The following is a 22,058-nucleotide window of genomic DNA, read 5'->3' on the forward strand; positions in this document are numbered from 1 at the left end:
ATTTAAACTTCTTTTCTTCACTTTTAGATCACCGTAGAAGTATTTTGCTTCTATTCTTTGCATTAAACCTCTTGATTTATACAGTGGCATAGGGCTAGGAGTCTGGTTAAAGGAAGTTAATAAGATCACTATCCATGTTTATCATCAGTCTGCAATTTCCCCTGAGCCTTTTGCTCCTTGTCTTTTCAGTTCTCAGTACTTCAGAACAGGGACCATGTAGTACTACATATCTTGACAATGTCTAACACTGTACAACAATATAAATAATAATAGCAATGCCAATAGTGACTGAGAGAAAATAATTTAAAAATTTCTGATTCAAACAACACGAAATGCTGCTGACAGAGAAAAGGTTATGTGCATTGAAGTTTGCAAAACAAATGCATTACTTTAAGCCTACTGTGAATATGATTGTGATTTGATTTCCATTAAGGAAATTCACTGTAAAGCAATTAAGTCTATCATCAACCAAAATGAGAATTCAGAATCGAACTATAATTTTACTTTAACAAATATAGACATGGAAAATCCGCATTGAATACTCTTTCTTAGAGAAGTATCTGCTACATTTGGCGTTTTGCAGTATGTACTGATTTAAGGACAAAATACACATACACACTAATACTTACTATAATAATGAATTGTCTTAATTGTCTTATTTGTGCTCCTAAACATAGCAGACATAGTGCTGAGAGTTTCTTCTGATGAAGAGGGTTAAAGAGAACTAAAGCCTTGATATCTAGTGTCTTAGAAATACTTTTTGTCCAAAAGCTTTTTAACATATGAATAGACGAGAAGCTATTCACACCAAACAAAAATGATGTTTGGACACACAAGAGAAGATCAACTGCTTGACCCTCAGCTGTCCTTTTAAGCAAATCCACCATGAGAGAACATCCAACAGTTAAGCATGCCAAGAAAACAGTCAGGAAAAAAAAAGCTAAAATTATTAGGATCCAGATGGTATATAGGAAAAAATACATACTGGTATTATGCATCTGAGTCACACTGTTGCCAAGCAAATCCATTGGTGTTAGCTCTCTGCAGAGTAAGTAGAAGGGCAGAGTAAAGGCAACACATTAAATGCCAAAAATATAATATAGTTGTTTCTAAGATTATAGTTCTCTTGAAGTCAGATTGATATCTATGAAATCCACATGCAAAATTAGGGAATGAGCACATTTTCTGCTCTCATTGGGATTATAGCTTAAAAGCTTGAGTATTAAAGTAGTAACTATGCACAAACAAGCAGAGTTTCTTTTATAGATCTTACAGACACCAGTGAGAGCAAAAAGTTGCTGATAATGCCAATAAAGTAATTAATTGCAAAAAATATTTATTTTTTTGTGTAAGCAATGCTTCTATATAATCTGTGCTCAACATTCAGGTTGGAAGAAAGATTATCTGTAATAAATGGATAAACCTCCAGTGAATCATAGAATCATAGACTGATAGAATAATTTTGGTTGCAAAAGGTCTTTAAGATCATCAAGTCCAACTGTTAATCTAGCGCTGCCAAGTAACAAACTTGCTAAGAATTCAGAATTAAAGATTCAAGGTTATGGCATTTCAAACAAATATCACAAATCTTTTCTATTGCAAGAACAAGAAATAATTGCAAAAAATGTATATTTTCTTACTGAAAAATTCTTTTTAGCAAGACACACCATCATATGTCATTGGTGGCATCATTTGTTTCCCTCAAAAAAAATCCTTCTCAGAAGGGTTCCACATCTCATTTCCACTAGTTCTTTCTGAGTACATGAAATGGCCGAAGTTTGTTTCTGCCTACTATAATCTCCTTCATACTACCAGAGTGGCAGGCACTGTCTAACAGTAAATATAAATTGCCCCGAGCCATTACTTATAATACAGTTTGAAGATTATATCAAAAATATTGTTTTCAGATTTTTCAAATGAAGAAGGGATGGACAGTGGTGTTATTTATCTTTATTTATTTATCTTTATTTATTTGCCTTTACTAAAAAAAAAAAATCAGCTTTAAACAGCTGCACACTCTACTGCTTCAAAGGAAATAGTAAAGATGAATTATTGCATATTATTGTGTTCAGCTGAAAAATAACAAAATTTTGAAGTTTCAAAAAATATTGTTTTCATGCATATTCCACTATTTTTAAGAGGAAACTCTCACAGTAGGTTTCTGTTATTACACCTGATTGCTTTCCTAAGAAGAAAGGTGTTGATTGTCCTGCTCTTCAGATGAAATAAAAAAGATTTTGAGAAGAATTTCCAAATGGTCAGAATTTTCCAAAGGTCAGTTTCTCTTAGAGTGAGATCCCATGTTTTCATCATGTCAATATTATATAAAAAGAGAAATTGTTCATGATAATTTTCTCTCCTTGTTGTTCATCTTAAAGATTTTCTTTAACATTTCCGGAGATAAGCTGACTAGAAGAATAATCACAGAATCACAGAATGTTAGGGATTGGAAGGGACCTCAAAAGATCATCTAGTCCAATCCCCCTGCCGGAGCAGGATTGCCTAGACCATATCACACAGGAACGCGTCCAGGCGGGTTTTGAATGTCTCCAGAGAAGGAGACTCCACAACCTCTCTGGGCAGCCTGTTCCAGTGTTCAGTCACCCTCACCGTAAAGAAGTTTTTCCTCATATTTATGTGGAACCTCCTGTGTTCCAGCTTGCACCCATTGCCCCTTGTCCTGTCAAGGGATGTCACTGAGAAGAGCCTGGCTCCATCCTCATGACACTTACCCTTTCCATATTTATAAACATTAATGAGGTCACCCCTCAGTCTCCTCTTCTCCAAGCTAAAGAGACCCAGCTCCCTCAGCCTCTCCTCATAAGGGAGATGTTCCACTCCCTTAATCATCTTCGTGGCTCTGCGCTGGACTCTCTCTAGCAGTTCCCTGTCCTTCTTGAACTGAGGGGTCCAGAACTGGACACAATATTCCAGATGCGGCCTCATCAGGGCAGAGTAGAGGGGGAGGAGAACCTCTCTGGATCTGCTGACCACACCCCTTCTAATACACCCCAGGATGCCATTGGCCTTCTTGGCCACAAGGGCACACTGCTGGCTCATGGTCATCCTGTTGTCCACTAGGACCCCCAGGTCCCTTTCCCCTACGCTGCTCTCCAACAGCTCTGTCCCCAACTTGTACTGGTACATGGGGTTGTTCTTGCCCAGATGCAGGACTCTACAATTGCCCTTATTATATTTCATTAAATTTCTCCCCGCCCAACTCTCCAGCCTGTCCAGGTCTCTCTGAATGGCTGCGCAGCCTTCCGTTGTGTCAGCCACTCCTCCCAGTTTTGTGTCATCAGCGAACTTGCTGACAGTGCACTCTATTCCCTCATCCAAGTCATTAATGAATATATTGAATAGAACTGGTCCCAGTACCGACCCTTGAGGGACTCCGCTAGACACAGACCTCCAACTGGACTCTGTCCCATTGACCACCACTCTCTGGCTTCTTTCCTTCAGCCAGTTCACAATCCACCTCACTACCCGATCATCCAGACCACACTTCCTCAGTTTAGCTGCGAGGATGCTGTGGGAGACCGTGTCAAACGCTTTACTGAAATCGAGATAGACCACATCCACAGCTTTACCATCATCTATCCACCAGGTTACGTCCTCATAAAAGGCTGTCAAGTTGGTTAAGGATGACTTCCCCTTGGTGAAGCCATGCTGAGTGCCCCTAATGAAAGGTGATGGAACAACTTGTCCTTGGTGCTGTCTCTAGGCACATCAAGGATAGGGGGATCATTAGGGGCACTCAGCATGTTTAACCATGCAGGTCTCCTGCTACCCTTCCTTGACTTCCTACCTGCTGGGATGCTCTGATCTTGAGCTCGGAAGAAGCAGTCCTTGAATGCTAACCAACTATCTTGGGCCCCCTTACCTTCTAGTACCCTGTCCCATGGGATTTCCCCTAGCAATCGCATGAAAAGGCCAAAGTTGGCCCTGCTGAAGTCCAGGGTTGTGATTCTGCTAGCTATTCTGTTCCTGCCACATGAGATCCTGAACTCTACCATCTCATGGTCACTACAACCAAGGCTGCCCTCAACCTTCACCGCTTCAACCAGACCCTCCTTGTTAGTGAGGATAAGATCCAGCAGCGCTCCTCTCCTAGTTGGCTCATCCACCATTTGCATCAGAAAGTTATCATCAATGCACTGGAGGAACCTCCTGGACTGGGGATGGCTGGCTGAGTAGGCCTCCCAGCAAATATCAGGGTAGTTGAAATCCCCCATGACAACCAGGCCCTGTAATGGAGAGACTGCTCTCAGCTGCCTGTAGAAGGCCTCATCACCGTCCTCATCCTGATCCGGTGGCCTGTAATAGACACCCACAACAGTATCACCCCTGCCAGCCTGCCCCTTAATTCGCACCCACAAACTCTCAACTCGCTCCTGATCCGCCCCTGGACAGAACTCAATACATTCTAGCTGCTCACTCACATAAAGAGCAACTCCACCACCTCTCCTTAGTGGCCTGTCTTTCCTGAACAGGACATAGCCATCCATGACCACATTCCAGTCATGTGAGGCATCCCACCAAGTCTCTGTAATTGCCACTAAATCATAGCCCCCCGACCAAACACGGATTTCTAACTCCTCCTGTTTATTCCCCATGCTGCGTGCATTGGTGTACAGGCATTTCAGGGAGCGAGCTGAGCACACCGATTTCACCCTAGGGGGATGGGAGGCCTCCTGGTCTACCTCAACACTAGAGCGTTGCCCCAGTGGTGCAAGCCCAGCTACTACCCCATCCCCCTTCGAATCTAGTTTAAAGCTCTCCGAATGAGCCCTGCTAATTCCTGTCCCAGAACCCTTTCGCCCCTACGACATAAACCTTTCCCATGTATTACCGTCACGCCTGGTGTCTTATAAAACCAGGCATTATCAAAGAACCCAAAGCCCTGCCTGTAGCACCAGTCTCGTAGCCAGGCATTAATAGAGAGAATCCTACTATTCCAGCCCACGTCATCACCTGAAAATGGAAGGAGGGAGGAGAAAACAACTTGTGCCCCAGACTCTTTCACCAACCGTCCTAGGGCCTTGTAGTCTTTCTTCATCCCCCTCAGACTACGGGATGCAGCTTCTTCCCCACCTGTCTGGAAGATCAGCAGGGGGTAGTAGTCTGTGGCCTTCACCAGGTTGGGGAGTTGCCTGGTGATATCCCTGATTCGGGCTCCAGGCAGACTGCAGACCTCCCTGTGATGGGGGTCAGCTCTGCATATTGGGCCCTCAGATCCCTTTAGGAAGGAGTCTCCAACCACTAAAACTCTTCTCTTCTTCCTTGTGGAGGAGGTAGCTATACGCCTGTCAGGTTTTTCTGACTGTGGTGGGACCTCTGATATAGGTTGCCTCTCCACCACATCCCCATTGGACCGGCTGTATTCCACTAGGGCTTCACATCTATTGCTCAGAGGCACCTGTGGAGGCAAGGTAGGCAAGGAGGGCACTCGCCTTTTGCAACAGCCATAGACTTGCCTCCACTCACTCCTCTCCTCTAGGTTATCATTTCCACCTGAGAGGGGCAGAATACAGTTGTCCCTCGATCCTGGGAGCTCTCCGGCAGGTGCTCCCATTTTTGTTGCAGGGAAGGCAGAGCCTGGCTCCACCAGTCTATCTCCATTTCAGCCTCCTGAATGCTCCTAAGCCTTTCTACTTCGGCTTGAAGCCTTTCAACCTGGCTTTGCAGCTGTGCCGCTCGGCCGAGCAGATCATCTACTTGCTCACAGCACACACAGCCCCCTGTCACCACAGAGACGCTGTAGCATTCCCTGCACCATCGCCTCCTTCCGAGGGAACTCTGTCTGGGTTCCCACATCCATTTTGGTCTTCTTCCGCCGGGTAGATACCATTGTTCTTTCACTGAACTGGGAAATACCTGTTGGTGACACCCCTGGTTCACAGCTCCTTGGCACCTTCCTCGCCTTGTGCACTGGGAGGGAGTCAGCGCCCTCCCCAACAAGCTGCAAACAGCTGTGGCCTCCCCTGCCCTGGGACACACCCAGTCACTGCTGACTCCCCCTCTCCCCTCTGGGCAGGGACTAGTCCCTGTCCTCCAGGAGGCTTTTTTATCACCCGATCAATAGGGGGTGGTGCTACGCCCCCTCCTCTCCTGATTCGTTGCTGGGAATTTCCGGGTCCGGGGTGGGGGAGGAAGCAGCTCAGGGCTGCTGCTCGGGGGGCCCAGAGTATGAAAACCGCCCGGTTACAGCCCGATGTCGCCCTCGCCCCCGCACTCACCTCAGTTGCTGCCGCCGCTGCCGCCGCTGCCGCCTCTCTCAACTAAGAAGGAGTTTACGTTTGTGCCTTTCAAATCTTGTATAAAACTGGAAAAAAAAAAAAGAAAATTATCAAGTGTTTGAAGGCTTACTTAACACACTGAAAATAAAATTAATAAATGCCTCTTCTCTACTATGGATCCTTTGTCTTCTAAAAAGATTGCACAAATAAATGGAATCGTGTCAGGTTTTTCTTTATTGGCCATAGGAATTTTCATGACATATCTTCTGGTTATCTCCTACTTAAATAATATGAGGTGTAAATACTGTAATAATCTATGACAGAAGTGTACTAGTACTCTTATTTGTTACCAAAGTTATGTGAAAACATTTTATTAACCTTTAAAAATAGTGAAATGTCATTTGTACTGGCCTCGCTTAAAACTTGCATGTAATAAGAGCAAAATAACAGGAAATGAAATGCTTTTTCCTAATCCTAATTTTTAAATGGAAATCCCGATTTTCAATTGATGTGCAAGATGAGCTGCATATTACTAAGAAAACACTGTTGAACAGAATCCTGGTTGAAGGAAAGGTAATCTTTTAAACTGTGTTTACTAAGAAATTGAAGAATTACTTAACGAGTCATCTGACAAATTTGAACTGTAGGCATACTAATATGAATAAACACTGATGTTCTCTATTTCTTTAGCATCTATAGATTTTTCTGTAAGCATATTTACATTACAGAATGCTAAATGTAGAAAAATATAATAATATACATACAGTGCACTATTTCTACTGGTGTACATAGTAGAGAATTTTTGCAAAAACATTCATAGATTTTAACTATAAAAGCCTAGTGAATTCATTTAAGCTTCGTCATACCTTAAAAAAAGAACAAAAATACCACCAAGCATTGACAGGTTTTGTGCAAGGATCTAAAAATTTGTCAGAAATCAACAGAGACACAGAGACTAAATACAGTATTACTCAAATCTTCAGTGCAAAGAGTGTTTACAAGTTTATCTTAATAATTTCCAAAATTGTGCAAAGCTGTTTCATTAAATATAAGTAGCATAAGTGTATGTGTTTAACATGCGTGTATGTTCAGTTCTGGGCCCCGCACTTCAAGAAAGATGTTGAGGTGTTGGAGCAAGTCCAGAGGAGGGCGACCAAGCTGGTGAAGGGTCTGGAGGGTCTGACCTACGAGGAACGGCTGAGGGAGCTGGGGTTGTTTAGCCTAGAGAAGAGGAGGCTCCGAGGTGACCTTATTGCAGTCTACAACTACCTGAAGGGAGGTTGTAGTGAAGAGGGAGTTGGCCTCTTCTCCCAGGCAACTAGCGATAGGACAAGAGGACACAGCCTCAGACTTTGCCAGGGGAGGTTCAGGTTGGACATCAGGAAGAATTTCTTTACAGAAAGGGTTATTAGACATTGGAATGGGCTGCCCAGGGAGGTGGTGGAGTCACCATCTCTGGATGTGTTTAAGAAAAGACTGGACATGGCACTTAGTGCCATGGTCTAGTTGACAGGGTGGTGTCAGGGCAACGGTTAGACTCGATGATCCCTGAGGTCTCTTCCAACCTGATTGATTCTGTGATTCTGTGATTCTGTGTGAGTCTATATTGCTGTTTACATAATGACAGAGAAAGAGAAGCAAGGGAGAGAGAGATCTCTGGGTGTATCTAGATGTAGATACATGGAAGAAAATCAGTCTTTATGAAGGGTCATCTTACTGGTAGATCTCAAATCATGCAAATCTTTTCCCTTTCTAAGTAGAGGAACTAATCTATTGTGTTAGTTTGCTGTTAAATCTGGCTATCTTAATAACAAGCAAAAGGTACCATTAAAGCATCAATGCTGTGCACCTCCATTTGGGGTTTAACTCCGTCTGGAAGCATAATTAATAAATGTGCATGAGAGATGTCTGAAAATCTTATTCTTATGTAAAAGTGCAGTGGGGAAGATGTGTAGATGCATTTTTGTACGTAGATAAGTCAGCATCTTATACACAAAGCAGGTATGAAGTCTCATCCCAAAATAAATAAATAAGAGGAAAAAACTATAAGAAATTTGGAATAGAAAGTTTTTTTGGAAATGCCTTCACTACATTGTTAAAAAAAAAATTTCTCCTGCTTTTACAATAAATGATACAAACTTACCCTAAATCTGTTAACTTCAGTCAGGAAATGTGAGGCCAGGTGTGCAAAATCTCAAGTCATTTTCCCAAAAGGAAAGCTTTCTCAGGCATTTCTTTGAATTATTTTTGAGAAATTTTTCCTGTGAGCTACCTAACTTCCCAATGATTTTGTGTTATTCAGTACCCTCAGCCAACAAACACCCTCACATCATTAAGCAGTAATGGCTCTTTCAATAACGTCAGTTCTTCAATTTTATGGCACTAACAAGAAACATTTGATTTAAGATATTGCTTGTTAAAAGAAGATGAAAAAATATCACTATCCCAATGACCAAACGATGGACTGACAAGACCACAATATCTTTCAAATATATTTCAAAGCTGCTAGCAAAATATTTGTATTGCTTTACATCAGTATGTATCAGTTTTTGATTCCCCAAAGGACTGCTTCAGGAGCTGCCCTTTGACTATGAGACTACTCAATAATACTTTGGCTTCATGGATTTGGCTTGCCAGCATTCTTTGCAGATTTTTCGAAGTCTGATGGAAAAACAAAGAACAGCTACTAACATCCACCACTTATTATAGTTCCCTCTTAACATTTCTCATAAGTAGTTATTGGACTGTGACAGTAAGAATGAACATCAATCTCTCATGATTCAATAACCAGAGGAATAAGGATAGTGTGGTTTTTATCAACAACGGGTGGAAACTTTGCAGTGAAACATTTTGCAGACATTATAGAGACTGTGTCAAGCTTTTTAAACTTCATATTTAAAGAGGGCTGAGAGCTCTTCCTCTAATTTTTTCCCCCACCTCTGAATCAGACACTCCAGAGATATGACTGATCGATTTTATTTCAAATAAACCATGATCAGTATTCACTTTGGCAAATGTTACATAAATCATACAGCACTTAAAATTACTTTGTTTTTAATATAAGGAGGCTTTAACGAAACTTTTTATACTAACTTAATAAAATGCAATTGTCTAGCTAAGACGTCACATTAAAAAAAATTTTCTGCTTAACCTTTCAATAGTAGATAACAGGTAAGGGTTATATACTGGTTGAAATAAACATTATTGTCATGACTGAAATCAAAATGAGTTGCAGGAATACTACAGGAATTTCCCTACATTCAGATCCTCTTTCAGTCTGTAGTTGCCTTTTCGAGGAAGATAAAAGATGTGCAAAATACTGGAAGATTATCTGTTCATTTGTAAAAACAAACAAAACAAACAAAATCAAATAAATAATGTGCCCACTAAGTGGGACAAAGGCTTAGTTAGGGCACAATGATTCCAGTGATCACAGAAGTCAAAACACAGCAGAGGTTTGAGTCAACAGTCAGTTATAGGGTCTATTTGATAAAAACAGAAAAAATACACAGAGAAAATGTAAAAATAGATAAAGGAAATGGAAAATATTTCAAAAGATAAGAAAATATCAAAACAACTCTATCTGTCAATAGTTGTTTTACAGGGTGAGATTGTCTACACTTAGAACCTAAAAACCTGTCATTAAAATAGAACATTGAGGCATGTCTACCTCTTTATCTACTACTCCTACAACTACTGCAGTTTATGATAGAATTTATTGTTAAAATAATATTAGAAGGATCTTTCTTGACAGATTTATAACACTATTTTCATTACTTGAAGAAGCAGACTTCCCAGGAAAAAAAAAAAGGAAATCGTGCATTTGCATTAATAAATGCAAATCAACCAACTCTCATTTTACCTATAAGCATTGAAAAATATAAGCAAGATTGTGGCTTCTATGATACTACTGATAACATTTCCATTGATTGTCCTTGTGTCAAAAAGCTTGATTCAAAAGGCACATACAGAGAGAGTATAAAACCATAGCCTCTGTCAAAATGTGGACAATGTTCCCTGACTATAATTTTTAGAACAACATTCTCAATTTTAAAGAGTACAAATACTGTCAATTCTTGCTGGATTCTTTTTTAATTGTTATTTAAAATGAAATTACTGATATTTTTTTGGATTAGGTGACAAAAATCAAACATATTACTCTTTTCAGATTAAACCATTTATAAAGAATGACAGATGCATTACAAAATTAAAAATAAGTTGGACTATATTTTCAGCCATGGTTTTTTGGCTATTATTATCCTATACAACCTCTTAAAAACAACATCTGGGTCAGATACAGGTCTGGTATCAAATTTCAGCTAATACCTTTGCTACAGATTCATAGATAAGCTAATATTTGTTTAAATACTGAAGAATATGCTACCTCCTGATGACGATTTATAACACTGTTTTAAGGAATTAAGTTGCATGTTTTCCTTGTTCTTTAAGGATTTAAGGATATTGAGATTTAAGTATTTTTTTTTATCTTCCTCACCTGTGATCAATAATGTGGCAGCATGTGGAGTCTGAAGTGTCCAAGTAATTACCTCTAGTAGAGAAGACGAGAATTATAAAGTTAGCAGTTCCCAGTAACCCAGTATGGTTGGTAGCATCTGCTTGATCTATGAAGATTTGTATAGTGAAAGACATTTTATGTTCATCTTGTTCCAGGAAATAATCCAGGATGTAATACTAGAAGAGAATCCTAATGAGTAATTACCATGTCGTTAAACTTACATTTTGGGTAGCCACTTCATTACTGTATGAAGGCCTGTCCCTGACCTTCAACATTGGATAGATCCTGCTTTGAGTTCAAGTTAATCAACATTGTCCGAGTAGGAAACAGACTGGAGGCCTCCTGAGCTATATTACTGACTCTATTATTCATTTTTTGTGTGGTCCTGATAATGCATTTAACTTATGGCTTTCTCTTTCCCCATATATAAAATTAAGATAACAATTAGATACATATTTCACAGAGATGGCCTAAAGATTAGTTAATATTTGCAAAATTCTTTCCAAATATAAAGCCCTGTGTAAGTGCTAATCATTCTTACTAAATTAATTTGGTCCTGGGCTGGATGTGCTAAACACACACTGGGAAAGAAGAATATTTTCAGTAGTCATAGAAAGAGTAGATGAAATAAAAAGGAAAGGAACAACATGAGTACAAACAAGCATGTCTGCCAGCTTATTCTCACTAGTCAGTTTCTGTGGAGCCTCATTCTGTTGGTTAATGAGATTAAATACCATATTTTTTTCAATGGTGATTGCAAACAATTTTCTGAAAGCAAATTAACTTCTGAGAGAGAGGCAATAGTGCATTGTTATTCACTGTATCCTTGCTGTGTTTTCTAATGTTTCACTAACTGAACCAGTTGTCTCTGTGTTCCTATTGAGTAGCCAACCCCTTCTTCTACCTTGCGTGGACTTTCTTTTCCATTTGAGGTCCTTCGGGAGCTCCACGTTCATCCATGCTGGCCCTCTGCCACGCTGGTTTGGTTTCTTGTACACTGTAATGGGCTGCTCTTGTGCCTTGAGGAGGATGCCCTTGAAGATGGAGCAACTCTGCCAGGCCTTTTGCCCTCCAGGGCAGTCTCTGGCAGGACCTTGCCAAGCAGAGCCCTGAACAAGCTGAAATATATTCTCCTGAAGCCCAAGATTGTAACTTGCCATTTGTCTAGCTCATTCACCATAGCACGTGATGACTGAACAGAAAGTTCAGCACATGGAGAACAAAGAAATTAGTCTAGAATATGGAAGCATGTTAGTGCTGTTGTGTAAATTAGTAGCATATAACAGGCAAAAAAAGAAAAAAGAGACTGTGGAAGAATAAAAGAGATCAGGATGGACAGGATTAGATGAAGGGATGACTCACCTGACTGCTGAGTTTTCTAATCTTTTTTTCTGATTCAAGCCACTGTAAGATCCTGTAAATCATTTTCACAGTATTTGCATCTCTTCTTGCATCTCAGGCTTTCTTTGCAACACTAGTGAGTATTAGCAAGTACGATGATCTATGTCATGTCTCATTCTATCTGCCCATACACTTCTATAGGCACATGTTTTTTTCAAGCAGACCCCATCCTTTTTGTCTAAATCAAATTCAGCATATCACAACTATTCCTGGAACTTCTGCTGTCTCTTTTTAGCAATAATGTAGTTTTATACAAGCACTACTGACAAAAATATAAGCAGCACTATTAAATATCTCTACCCTTTGACTTTATTTGCATATCTAAAATACCTTAATGTGATCTGTATATGCAATATTAGGAATTAGGATGATCATAGTTTTTGAATGACAGTGAAGTGCTTTGTATGCTATCAGGATGTTGCAATTTTTTGGATGTTCCTTACCTGTGCAAGTGAGTATAAAGGAGAAATGTTTTGCCTTTCTAACTATAACCATTTGCCTGCGGGTGCCACAAAGTTAAAAGCATAAATCTTCAAAAGTTTGAATAAAAGACCCAGACTCTTTCAATGGCATCTCTAACAATCATATGATTTTTTAACTGGGCATGCAACACATGCCAGCCAATGAGCTATACATCAGCACTTTCAGATCATGTTTTCAGTGCTGTTTACACGAATTACTAAGAATGAATGACAATATGATCAGATGCATGTAAAGGTTCTGTGGTTGCATTTGGCATGGTAGTATCTTCCATTGACACATATGCACTGGAAGTATGTGAATTATTTTTAATTACAGATGGAAGGTTTACACTGTAAGCACTGGCCCATTTTTATACCCCTAAAATTGAATTTTACTAAATTCAAGTCATTCTGTTTTCCCCCCAAACTTGAGTTAAATACCACACTTCCTGGAAATACAAAAGGATGCTAAATGAAGTTATGGAGATATTCACAAATAAATATCAGCAGTTCTAAAGTTCACAGTAAAATTGAATTGGACAAGCCTTTGCCCCTTAGTGAATTAGAGATAGAACATCCGACAAATATCATGAACAAACACTATCATCGACTTCAGCAGTTTCCCAAAGGAAGAACAGTTATTTGCATTTCCAGATTTTCACTTCATTTAAAATTTAAACACAAGTTAAACCTTAACAAAGGTTGTAGTCACTTAACAACCTTCTCTGACTTTGAAACAAAGTCATATATTGTCTTCATATTATTTAAAGACATGTGTAAAATCTTCCATCGATCATAAAAATGTCAAGCCCCTGCTGAAGCTTTCAAGAAAGTTTTACTTTGATGGGCTTTAATATAAAAATAGACATGCCTTTCCTCTGAAATACATGCGCTCTTTTAATCTGGCTGATATCAAGAACAGTGAAATAAGGATATTCACAAAGATATTTATTTTCTGGAGAGATGATAACATGATAACATTTCTGTTAAGAAACACAAGCTGAATAGTTTTGGATTTGGGACCAAAATATGATTACATTTTACTAAAAAATGTAATACAATTTTAATTCTGGCCCAGACAAAGACGTACTCTAGATAATTTGCAATTATAAGACTTCTGACCTTGGTAACAAATCGTAAAAGTTAATGGGAATTTTGGCATCCACACCATGGTCATTAGATTGAGCTTTAAATGTTCTGGGAAAGTTCCAGCTAAAATGAGAGCGGAATTACAAATTCTCCCTGATCATCTTACCATTTTCTTAACCTGTTGTTATACTTTGCCTGGCTCAAAAAGTGCTTGAAGTCTCTCATTCCTCATTCAGATCTTATGATCATGACAGAGAATAAAATTTATTGTATACTATCATCTTTGTTGATATTTCTTGTGCTGTGAAACATTAACAATAAATATGAGATGGGAATTTCCCTCTTTTAATTAAAACATAAGACCATAATTTTAAGCTTTGATTATGGGGGGGCAGAGGTTCTTTTATCTTATAACATATTTGCACCACTGGTTTTTTAACTAGCAATTCATCTCTGAAATCAGGTAAATGCTGATATAAACTATGCATATGCTTCAATAGTTGGCACAATTAATATAAAAATAGCAGTAAAAAGACAGAAGTTGTTTTGGGGATGATATTCCATGTCAAAATGTAATATTCTATCAACTCTACTCCAGTTAGTCCTAATGCCTTCACCTCTCTCTGGATTGTGTTATTTCCTTCAATTTGTAATGGCTCTATTTCTCTTCTAGTTGTTGGAAGATACATTTTATATTTCGTAGGGAAGTTGAAAACACACAAAGCATTACTAAAGGGACTGAAGACATGACAGAATAACTACTGTTCACATTTGCCCAAAGCACAGAAAGGGAAGCTACATTCAGGGAAGCAAACAGTTAAAAATGGACACACAACGTTCATATTTTTTGCTTTGTGTAATGTTTGGAGAAGCATCAACCTGAAGGCTCATCCACTCCATGCATGGCTGGAAGAGGCTGTCCAGGGAAGCGGTTGAGTCACCATCCCTGAAGGTATTTAAAAGAAGAGTAGATGTGGTGCTTAGGGACATGGTTTAGTGGTGGACTTGGCAGTGCTAGGTTAATGATTGGACTCGATCTGAAAGGTCCTTTCCAACCTAAATGATTCTATGATTCTATGACCCCAAGAAAGACTGGTGTCTGTATTCTATTGTTTCACAGGTGAGCCTACAACCTCTATGGCTCTAATGCTTGCTTAAAGCTGGTAAGACCAATGAGTCTGGTGGTGCTTTTCTGCTTGAATACATGTCTCAATCAGAAAGATTTGAGAGAAAGACAGTTTTGTGATGTCTCTGTCAGTTTTTTAAAGTGAAGATATTCACATTTTTGGAGGGTCATCGGTCATTCTAATCGCCATTTCTTTTTGTAATCTCCGGGGATTTCTGGCTGAGTGTTAGTGCGTGTATGAACCTCTCAAGATAAAGCTTAACAAAATCTTACAGGGATAAAGTAATTCTGTACTATAAACTTTATAGTGCTTTGGGACCTTTAGGGTGGAGGATGTGAAACATCAACACGCAGTGGTGCACAACACAGCCTCTGTAGTCCCTGGCTGTGACTGAACAGTGTTGATAACACACCAACGTTTAGACTTTGCTGAACAGTGTTTGTACAGCGTGAAGGCTTTCTCTTCTTCTCACTCTGCCCCCACCCTCCCACAGCAAGTAGTCTGGGGGTGAACATGAAACTGGGGTGGGACACAGCTGGGACAGCTGATATAAATTGGCTTAAGGGGTATTCCAGAGTGTATGATGTTGTGCTCAGCAAGAAAACTGGGGAAAAGGAGGAGGAAGCAGGGATGTTCATAGTTATGCTGTTTGTCTTCCCAAGTAACTGTCATACGTGATGAGGCCCTGCTTTCTACTAAGCATTTAAATATGGGTCTGCCCATGGGAAGTAGTAAATGAATGTTTCTTTTTGCTTTGCTTGTGTGCACAGCTTTTGCTTTCCCTACTAAACCATCATTATCTCGATCCATAAGTCTTCTTGGCTTCCTCCTATTTTCTCCCTGTCTCACAGGAGAGAGGAGTGAGTAAGCAGCTGTGTGGGTGCTTGGCTGTTAACCAGGGTCAACCCACCACAAACAAAACCTTGTTCGGCCAAGGCCTAATACTCACTGCAGATATTCCTAGCACTGCTCTGCCAAATGAAAGCCAATTTAGAATGCTGCTGAAGGTGGGAAAAACCAATTTTTTCCAGTCCTACTCAGTGAAGCATCTATTTATTGAAAGGAAGCTTTCTCAACGAAGTACCAAACTATGAATCCATGAGCAAGTGTGAATACAAAACAAGAAGACAAAATATATGCTTGTGTATATTTTAAACATTTGTTTCAGATATGTTCTCACGTATTGATTCCATTTTAGGGGTTATTTTCAGAGTTTGCTTTCTTGGTCTTTTTTTTCTTAAAGTACATGACAGATTTACAAAGCTTTCCTACAGATAATTGACTGCCTAGCTGTAACCTGAGGAGAGCATGCAAACAGAAAGAGAGGGTGACTAAGACTCTGACCTACAGTAGAGCAGGAACAAGACTTACTCCTGCTAGCAGGTGGGAAGATAAATCTCAGATTACAAAGCAGAATCAGAGTCATCTTCACTCAGAAAACAGTCACCAAAGATGGTTAGGAGTTCTTGTTTAAAAAAGGAGTGATAAATAGAAGTTCAGAGACTTCAAAACTAAGTTAAAAAACAAAGGACACTCAAGAGGAGAGACAACACAGCAATTCCTGGTCCTGATTGTCACAAAATGTCATAAAGTAATCAAGAGTTCTTGTGTTGTGTCTGTCAGAATGGATAATGCACTCATATGAACTGCCAAATAATCATAAAATGATGGAGAGCAATTCAGGTTAACTGAATACAGTTGGTACCAAATTTAAGTGCGGTCCAAAAGCCCAGCCGTCTATCACAACATTTTGTCCTGAAAAATGATATTAAATTGTAAATAGCTTTTAAATGAAATAAAAACCAAATCGACATCTAGAACCTTAGACCTTATAATTCTGTTTTCAGCATGGGTTGGTATCACTATTAAAATCTGTATTTTTCAAATATGGCCCACCTCAAAACGTTTTTTTCTTTTTTCCCTCTTACTTGCAGGGTAAAAGACAGAGAAATTGTTCATATGAAAAACCTAAACAGCTTTGTTTATGAAGCCTTTTCCTCAAGCCATAATCCATACTGCTCAAACCAGAAGGAGTGTGAAGTTCCTTGAACTATCTCATCCAATTTCTGATTTACACTGATTTCTCTCTCACTTGTGTTTTGTAGGTGTTTACTTCTGAAGCTGCTACGGATGTGGGGTAGGATTTTCAAAACTGTCTTTTCATATAAATTTGCAAATAAAACCTAAGAGATACTTGACAGCTACGACATCTGAAAAAGAAATTATCTGATAAGCACAAAATACTTTCTATTTTTCTATAGGTAAGCTATACTCTGGCATTTATTTCTATTTTCTGAAAGTACCGATATTATGTTCTGCACTTCCTGGTAATTATGGTAGTTTGCTGCAGAGTAATTATAGTTGCTTCATAAAAGTACAACAGTAAGAGTGGAGAGTGACTAAAGGCTATACCTCTAGAATGAAGCTTTTCTCACAGTGTTAATTAGGGAAAGAAACAATTACAGATATGTGCACTTCTGTTACAAGGACAGCCAGTAAAATCCTGTTCTGAAAGCTCTTATAGCCAAGACATAAAGAATTCATTATTATGTTTCTAACCTGTAGATCACTACATTTACTCTAGTATATTGCATTAAATCCAGTGGATTATAACAGACAGTTCTATAGTAAAAACTTATATAGTCTTAAAAATATAAAAAGAATATTCACCTGCTGCAGCAATATTAATTGAATTTCACTCAATTTATGAGAGCCATAAAGGAGCTAAATGCTCCTTTCCACGTATTTTTACTTACATGTTTTCCTTTTGTTATAAAAAATGGAAAATCGGAAAAGCCATTTCTCTCATCAGATAAAAGTTCCTGGCACTCTATGGCTTTGACTGGAGAACACAAGCCACCAAAAATCAAGGTCATAATTTCTTAAGTGCCACTAGGGGAATACGCGACTCCTGAATGGGAAACACAGAACTAATTTAAGCAACTAGCAGAGAATTCTCTTGTTATATCACAGAGACATTCAAGATAATATACTTTAAGTATCAAACATGGAGACAAGGAAGAGAGTTGCAAGGCAATGTTCTGTAGGATGTTATAGCAAAATTGTCCCTTCTGAGAAACAGCATACTCACAACTACGGATTTTTTATTTACTGAAGAAATTGAAAAGACAAAGCTAATCCCTAAGGCAGGTTAGAGCAGCTTTTGTGTTGCCTAAACAGGATCAAAAGCTGATCAGATTCAAATGCTTAGGTCAGGCAAAAGCTGGAATAAGAACAAAGCTTTCACTTTCCAGACTCCTCCCCATGTTCTAGCACAGTTAGAAGATATCTCAAGAACCCTTAAGTTTTGGAAACATAAACACTATAACAAGATACACATAGTACATATCAAATCTTCTTGATGCATAGCAAATCTCCTTGGGCTATAGGATCCACACAATGGCACAATACGGCAAAGTGATTTGATCCTTGGGTTGCTAACTCTTTTAATACTTGGACTTTGAGGGCAGCAAACTCAGCACATGGTGGGGTTTAGTAGAACAAACCTGTCTCTCCTGTTTGACATCTCCTGAAGCAAAGTGTGGAGAGTAAGGGTCCCACCTGCCCTGCTCAAACCTACTGTTTTTCCACTCAGTACCAGCAGTCTTAGGTACAGGCATATGCAATGAAGGAGATGTTGCCCGTCACAAAGAACTAGTATTATAAATCTGCCTACTTTTTTGTCTATGAATTTTAGTATAATGATCAACAATGCACTGAATTATAAATATTCTTCCTTTTGGTTTTTTTTTTAGTTTCAAAGATATGAGCATCCCTACATGATTTAAATATCATAAAACCCCTTTATTTTAAATGGAAAACAACAAGCAGCAGAGGGTGGGAGGGGAACAAAAAAACAAAACCAACAAAACCCAGAACACTACTAGAAAGCATGTTTCACATAAATGCATGTACAGAAAGTTTGAAAGTTATTATTGTGCTGCTTTACAATAAAAGGTATATTTCCTCCTATGAAAAGTACATTTAATATTTTTAAAGAGTATTTCAGCATGTACTGTTTGTAAAAAGGTTTTCCTTAGAGAAAACTAAAGAGCAAATGTATAACACTATGAAGCATAAGTCTTAAAAGGGTATATGTGGGATCTTGGGTGAAATAAGTGATTGAAAAAATTAGAAAGCCATCTACAATGTTAACAGTATACTTGGTGATTTTGAATAATTAACTTTATTAGCTCCCTAGAAATAAGAACATTACATGCAGAGCTGACTGCATTTACCATATGTTGGACAGCCACCTAATGCAATGATACTTCACAACATTCAAATTTTAAAAAGCATGGTGCAGGGAAACACTGTTTTACAGAATAATTCCATGAACAGCACAGAATTGTAACTGAGCACCTGAGGATGTCATTATGTGGTAATAGAGGGTGTATCTACAATGGATATGCAAGACATAGAGGTTGAATAGACCACCTTGTTCTTCCTGCAGAGGGAAATGGGAGGGGGTAACTGAACACCTCAGCACCAGTACTGCAAAACTTGCAGTTCAACTATGTGCAGTGTGTTATACGAACAGAGAGAGAGTCCTAGTCCTGTCAAAAAACAGATCTGGTGACTTCACTGAAAAATCAGTTGCAGGGGTCATGAGAAGAACTGATGAAATTAAAGATTAAAAGTTCAGGAAAGAATGTAAGGGTAATGGAGAAACCTAAGAAGCCTAGTTCGCCTAAGTTATGTGCTTTGCCAAGGTAGAGTATGAAATGCAAACACTGTACTGAAAGGTATGAAGGATTCATTTTTAAGAGACTTTTAATTTTTAATGGCCCATCATGCAGGGCAGTGACATTTATCTTTAGGTTTCCATCCACTATGATATTTTTTCCAAATGTTTCCTCTGCTTTGTCTATAAGAGATCATTTCATCTACTGTGCAACAAAAAGATGCAGAAAACTTAATTCTGAATTTTCTAACAACATACTATGATGCTGATGATTAGATAAGTCTGACTGATTTTATGTTTATAAAACGTTGAACTATAAATGTGTATAAAGGAATGGAGATATGCTAGTGTTGACGAGTAGACCCTTGGCAACACTAGCACATCGATGAGAGATAGAAGAGTAAGTAAGTTCTGTAGAATTCCTGTTGTCTTCACAGAAATACCAAGAGTATAAAGCAGAGAGAAAAAGGTCCCTTAAACAAAGTACTCAGGGAAGCAAGGGAACTCATTGAGTGTATGACTGTATGCTCATATATATCAGTATCTATCAGTATCTAATATTCTAATGTGAGTGCTTAGTACCTCTGAAGAACAGGTCTGTCCTGAATTAGAACAGATAGTGACACAAAATACCTCATTCCTCCAGAAACACGAACATCTAAATCTAACATCTGTTTCACTTAAAGAAGAATGTGAACAGAATGGCGAGGGACTGAAGGGACAATTGTAATCATTAGAGAACTCTTAACATTAGTTGTTCAGCATGACTAAAGTATATTTCCCCAAAACAATGCTAAATAGATTTGCTTAGAAAACAGACACAGATGTTTCCTTTATTTTTATTTCTTATAATATAATATACTTTATAGAAAATAATGAATTTTTAAATACTTAGTAATTTAGAATTCTGAGAAGTATTAGTCTTTAAATGAGGATTAAAAAAAGAAAGAGTATATGTGGCTAGGCCCAGATTCTTCCTGTGCTGGGAATTGTAAGGAGATTCCCCTGCCCCCAGAAAAAAATGGCCAGAGAAAAGTTTCAGTCCTTGTACTGCATGGTAATAACATAGCACCTTTAGTAATCAGGAAAAAGCCTCCTTCCCACTGACTTCACTGGCATGTGTCTTTGGTGTGACAGGACCAGATACTTGAGATCTTTTGTTCTTAGACTGACCACCTAAACAAGTAAAAGAAAAGTAAGTTTATTTGAACAGCTACTAGAACTGAGAAACCTTACAGTGAGAAAGAGGGAAATAAAAAGGGATTCCCACCTCTAGATCACTGTGTCTCTGAAGAGACAATCTTGCTTTTCCTCCAGTCTTGCTTTTAGTCTAACAACATTTATGTGGGTATTGAAGTAACAGCAAACTCGTATCAGTCACCTCAACCTATATGTATACATATACATGTATCTTTTTTTTTCCCACAGGCTTCTTTCCTGGTTCTCTGCCTTTCCTTGCAAGGCACCAGTCATCTTCCTGTGTCTGAGTCTCAACCTCTGACTGTCCTGGTCAAGAAACTTTTACTCCCCAAGCATACTCAGTCACTCCCAGCCTAGACTTAATTTTCTCCCTGTTCCAAGATGTCAAGCAGTCAGGTAGAAGAGAACAGGCAACTTCAACTTTCTACTGCCCAGCTTCAGAGGAACATAACCCAGTAAGAAACAACAAAAGTGAAACACAACTTGTGCTGCCCAATTCATTTTCCTTGGAAACTTTATCAGGAAACTGTAACCTCTGATCTTTAGACTTGATAACTTTCATGGAGTATTTTCCCACATCTCTATCTTCATTCAGTGAAAGTGCCTCCTCCATGTAGTACTATACAACAACTGTAGAGTACACTGCAAAAAGTGATCATGGAGACTTTCACACTGCATCTCCATCTTATCTGAAGAGATGTTTGGATAAGTTGAAAAAGTTTCTTGGCATCCTTTGGGAAAAAAAAATGTTGGTACTGACTTACTAGTCTAGATTTTATAGACCTCCAAATCTTTTTGAGCTAATTTGCAGAAAGTTTAACTAAAATAAAATTAGAATACAATTCTAAGGGTTCTAGCATCTCTGGTTATTTTGATTCCCCTTTGAATTACAGAATCATAGAATCATTTAGATTGGAAAAGACCCTTAAGATCATAAATTCCTATTGTTAACCTAGCACTGCCAAGCCCACCACTAAACCATGTCCCTAAGTCCCACATATGGAGGTCTTTTAAATACCTCCAGGGATAGTGAATTAACCATTTCCGTGGTCAGCCTGTTCCAATGCTTGATAACCCTTTTGTTGAACTTCAGTATCTCTCTCAGAACTAGCCCAGGGTGCTTGCCTGTTGTTTATTCTTTGCTGTCTGCTCTAGTCCACTAAAGCAGTGTGAGTAAGCAAGAAAAAAGAAAGCTGTTGGGTTGCCTTGTCCTGGCTGTGGTGCTCCACATCGGCTGGAGTTGTCCAGAAGGAGGGGAGCTGCGTGCACCTCCCCAAGACTGATGGAGCCAAGATCCTCTGACCAGAGAAACTCTGGAGTGCATGATGGGCAGGTGTGGAG

The 22,058-nt window shown here is 38.9% G+C and overlaps 1 protein-coding gene across 1 annotated transcript in view; it reads left to right on the top strand.

Moving 5' to 3' along the window:
* Window positions 1–6,214: 6,214 nt before the first annotated feature.
* Window positions 6,215–22,058, top strand: part of LOC137661594 (tubulin polyglutamylase TTLL13-like) — an 84,978-nt gene continuing 69,134 nt past the window's right edge. The window contains 1 exon segment of the mRNA XM_068397200.1: window positions 6,215–6,297. Coding sequence (XP_068253301.1) covers window positions 6,215–6,297 — 83 coding nt within the window.

The sequence above is a fragment of the Nyctibius grandis genome, chromosome 3, assembly GCF_013368605.1.
Source record: "Nyctibius grandis isolate bNycGra1 chromosome 3, bNycGra1.pri, whole genome shotgun sequence".
NCBI lineage: Eukaryota > Metazoa > Chordata > Aves > Nyctibiiformes > Nyctibiidae > Nyctibius > Nyctibius grandis.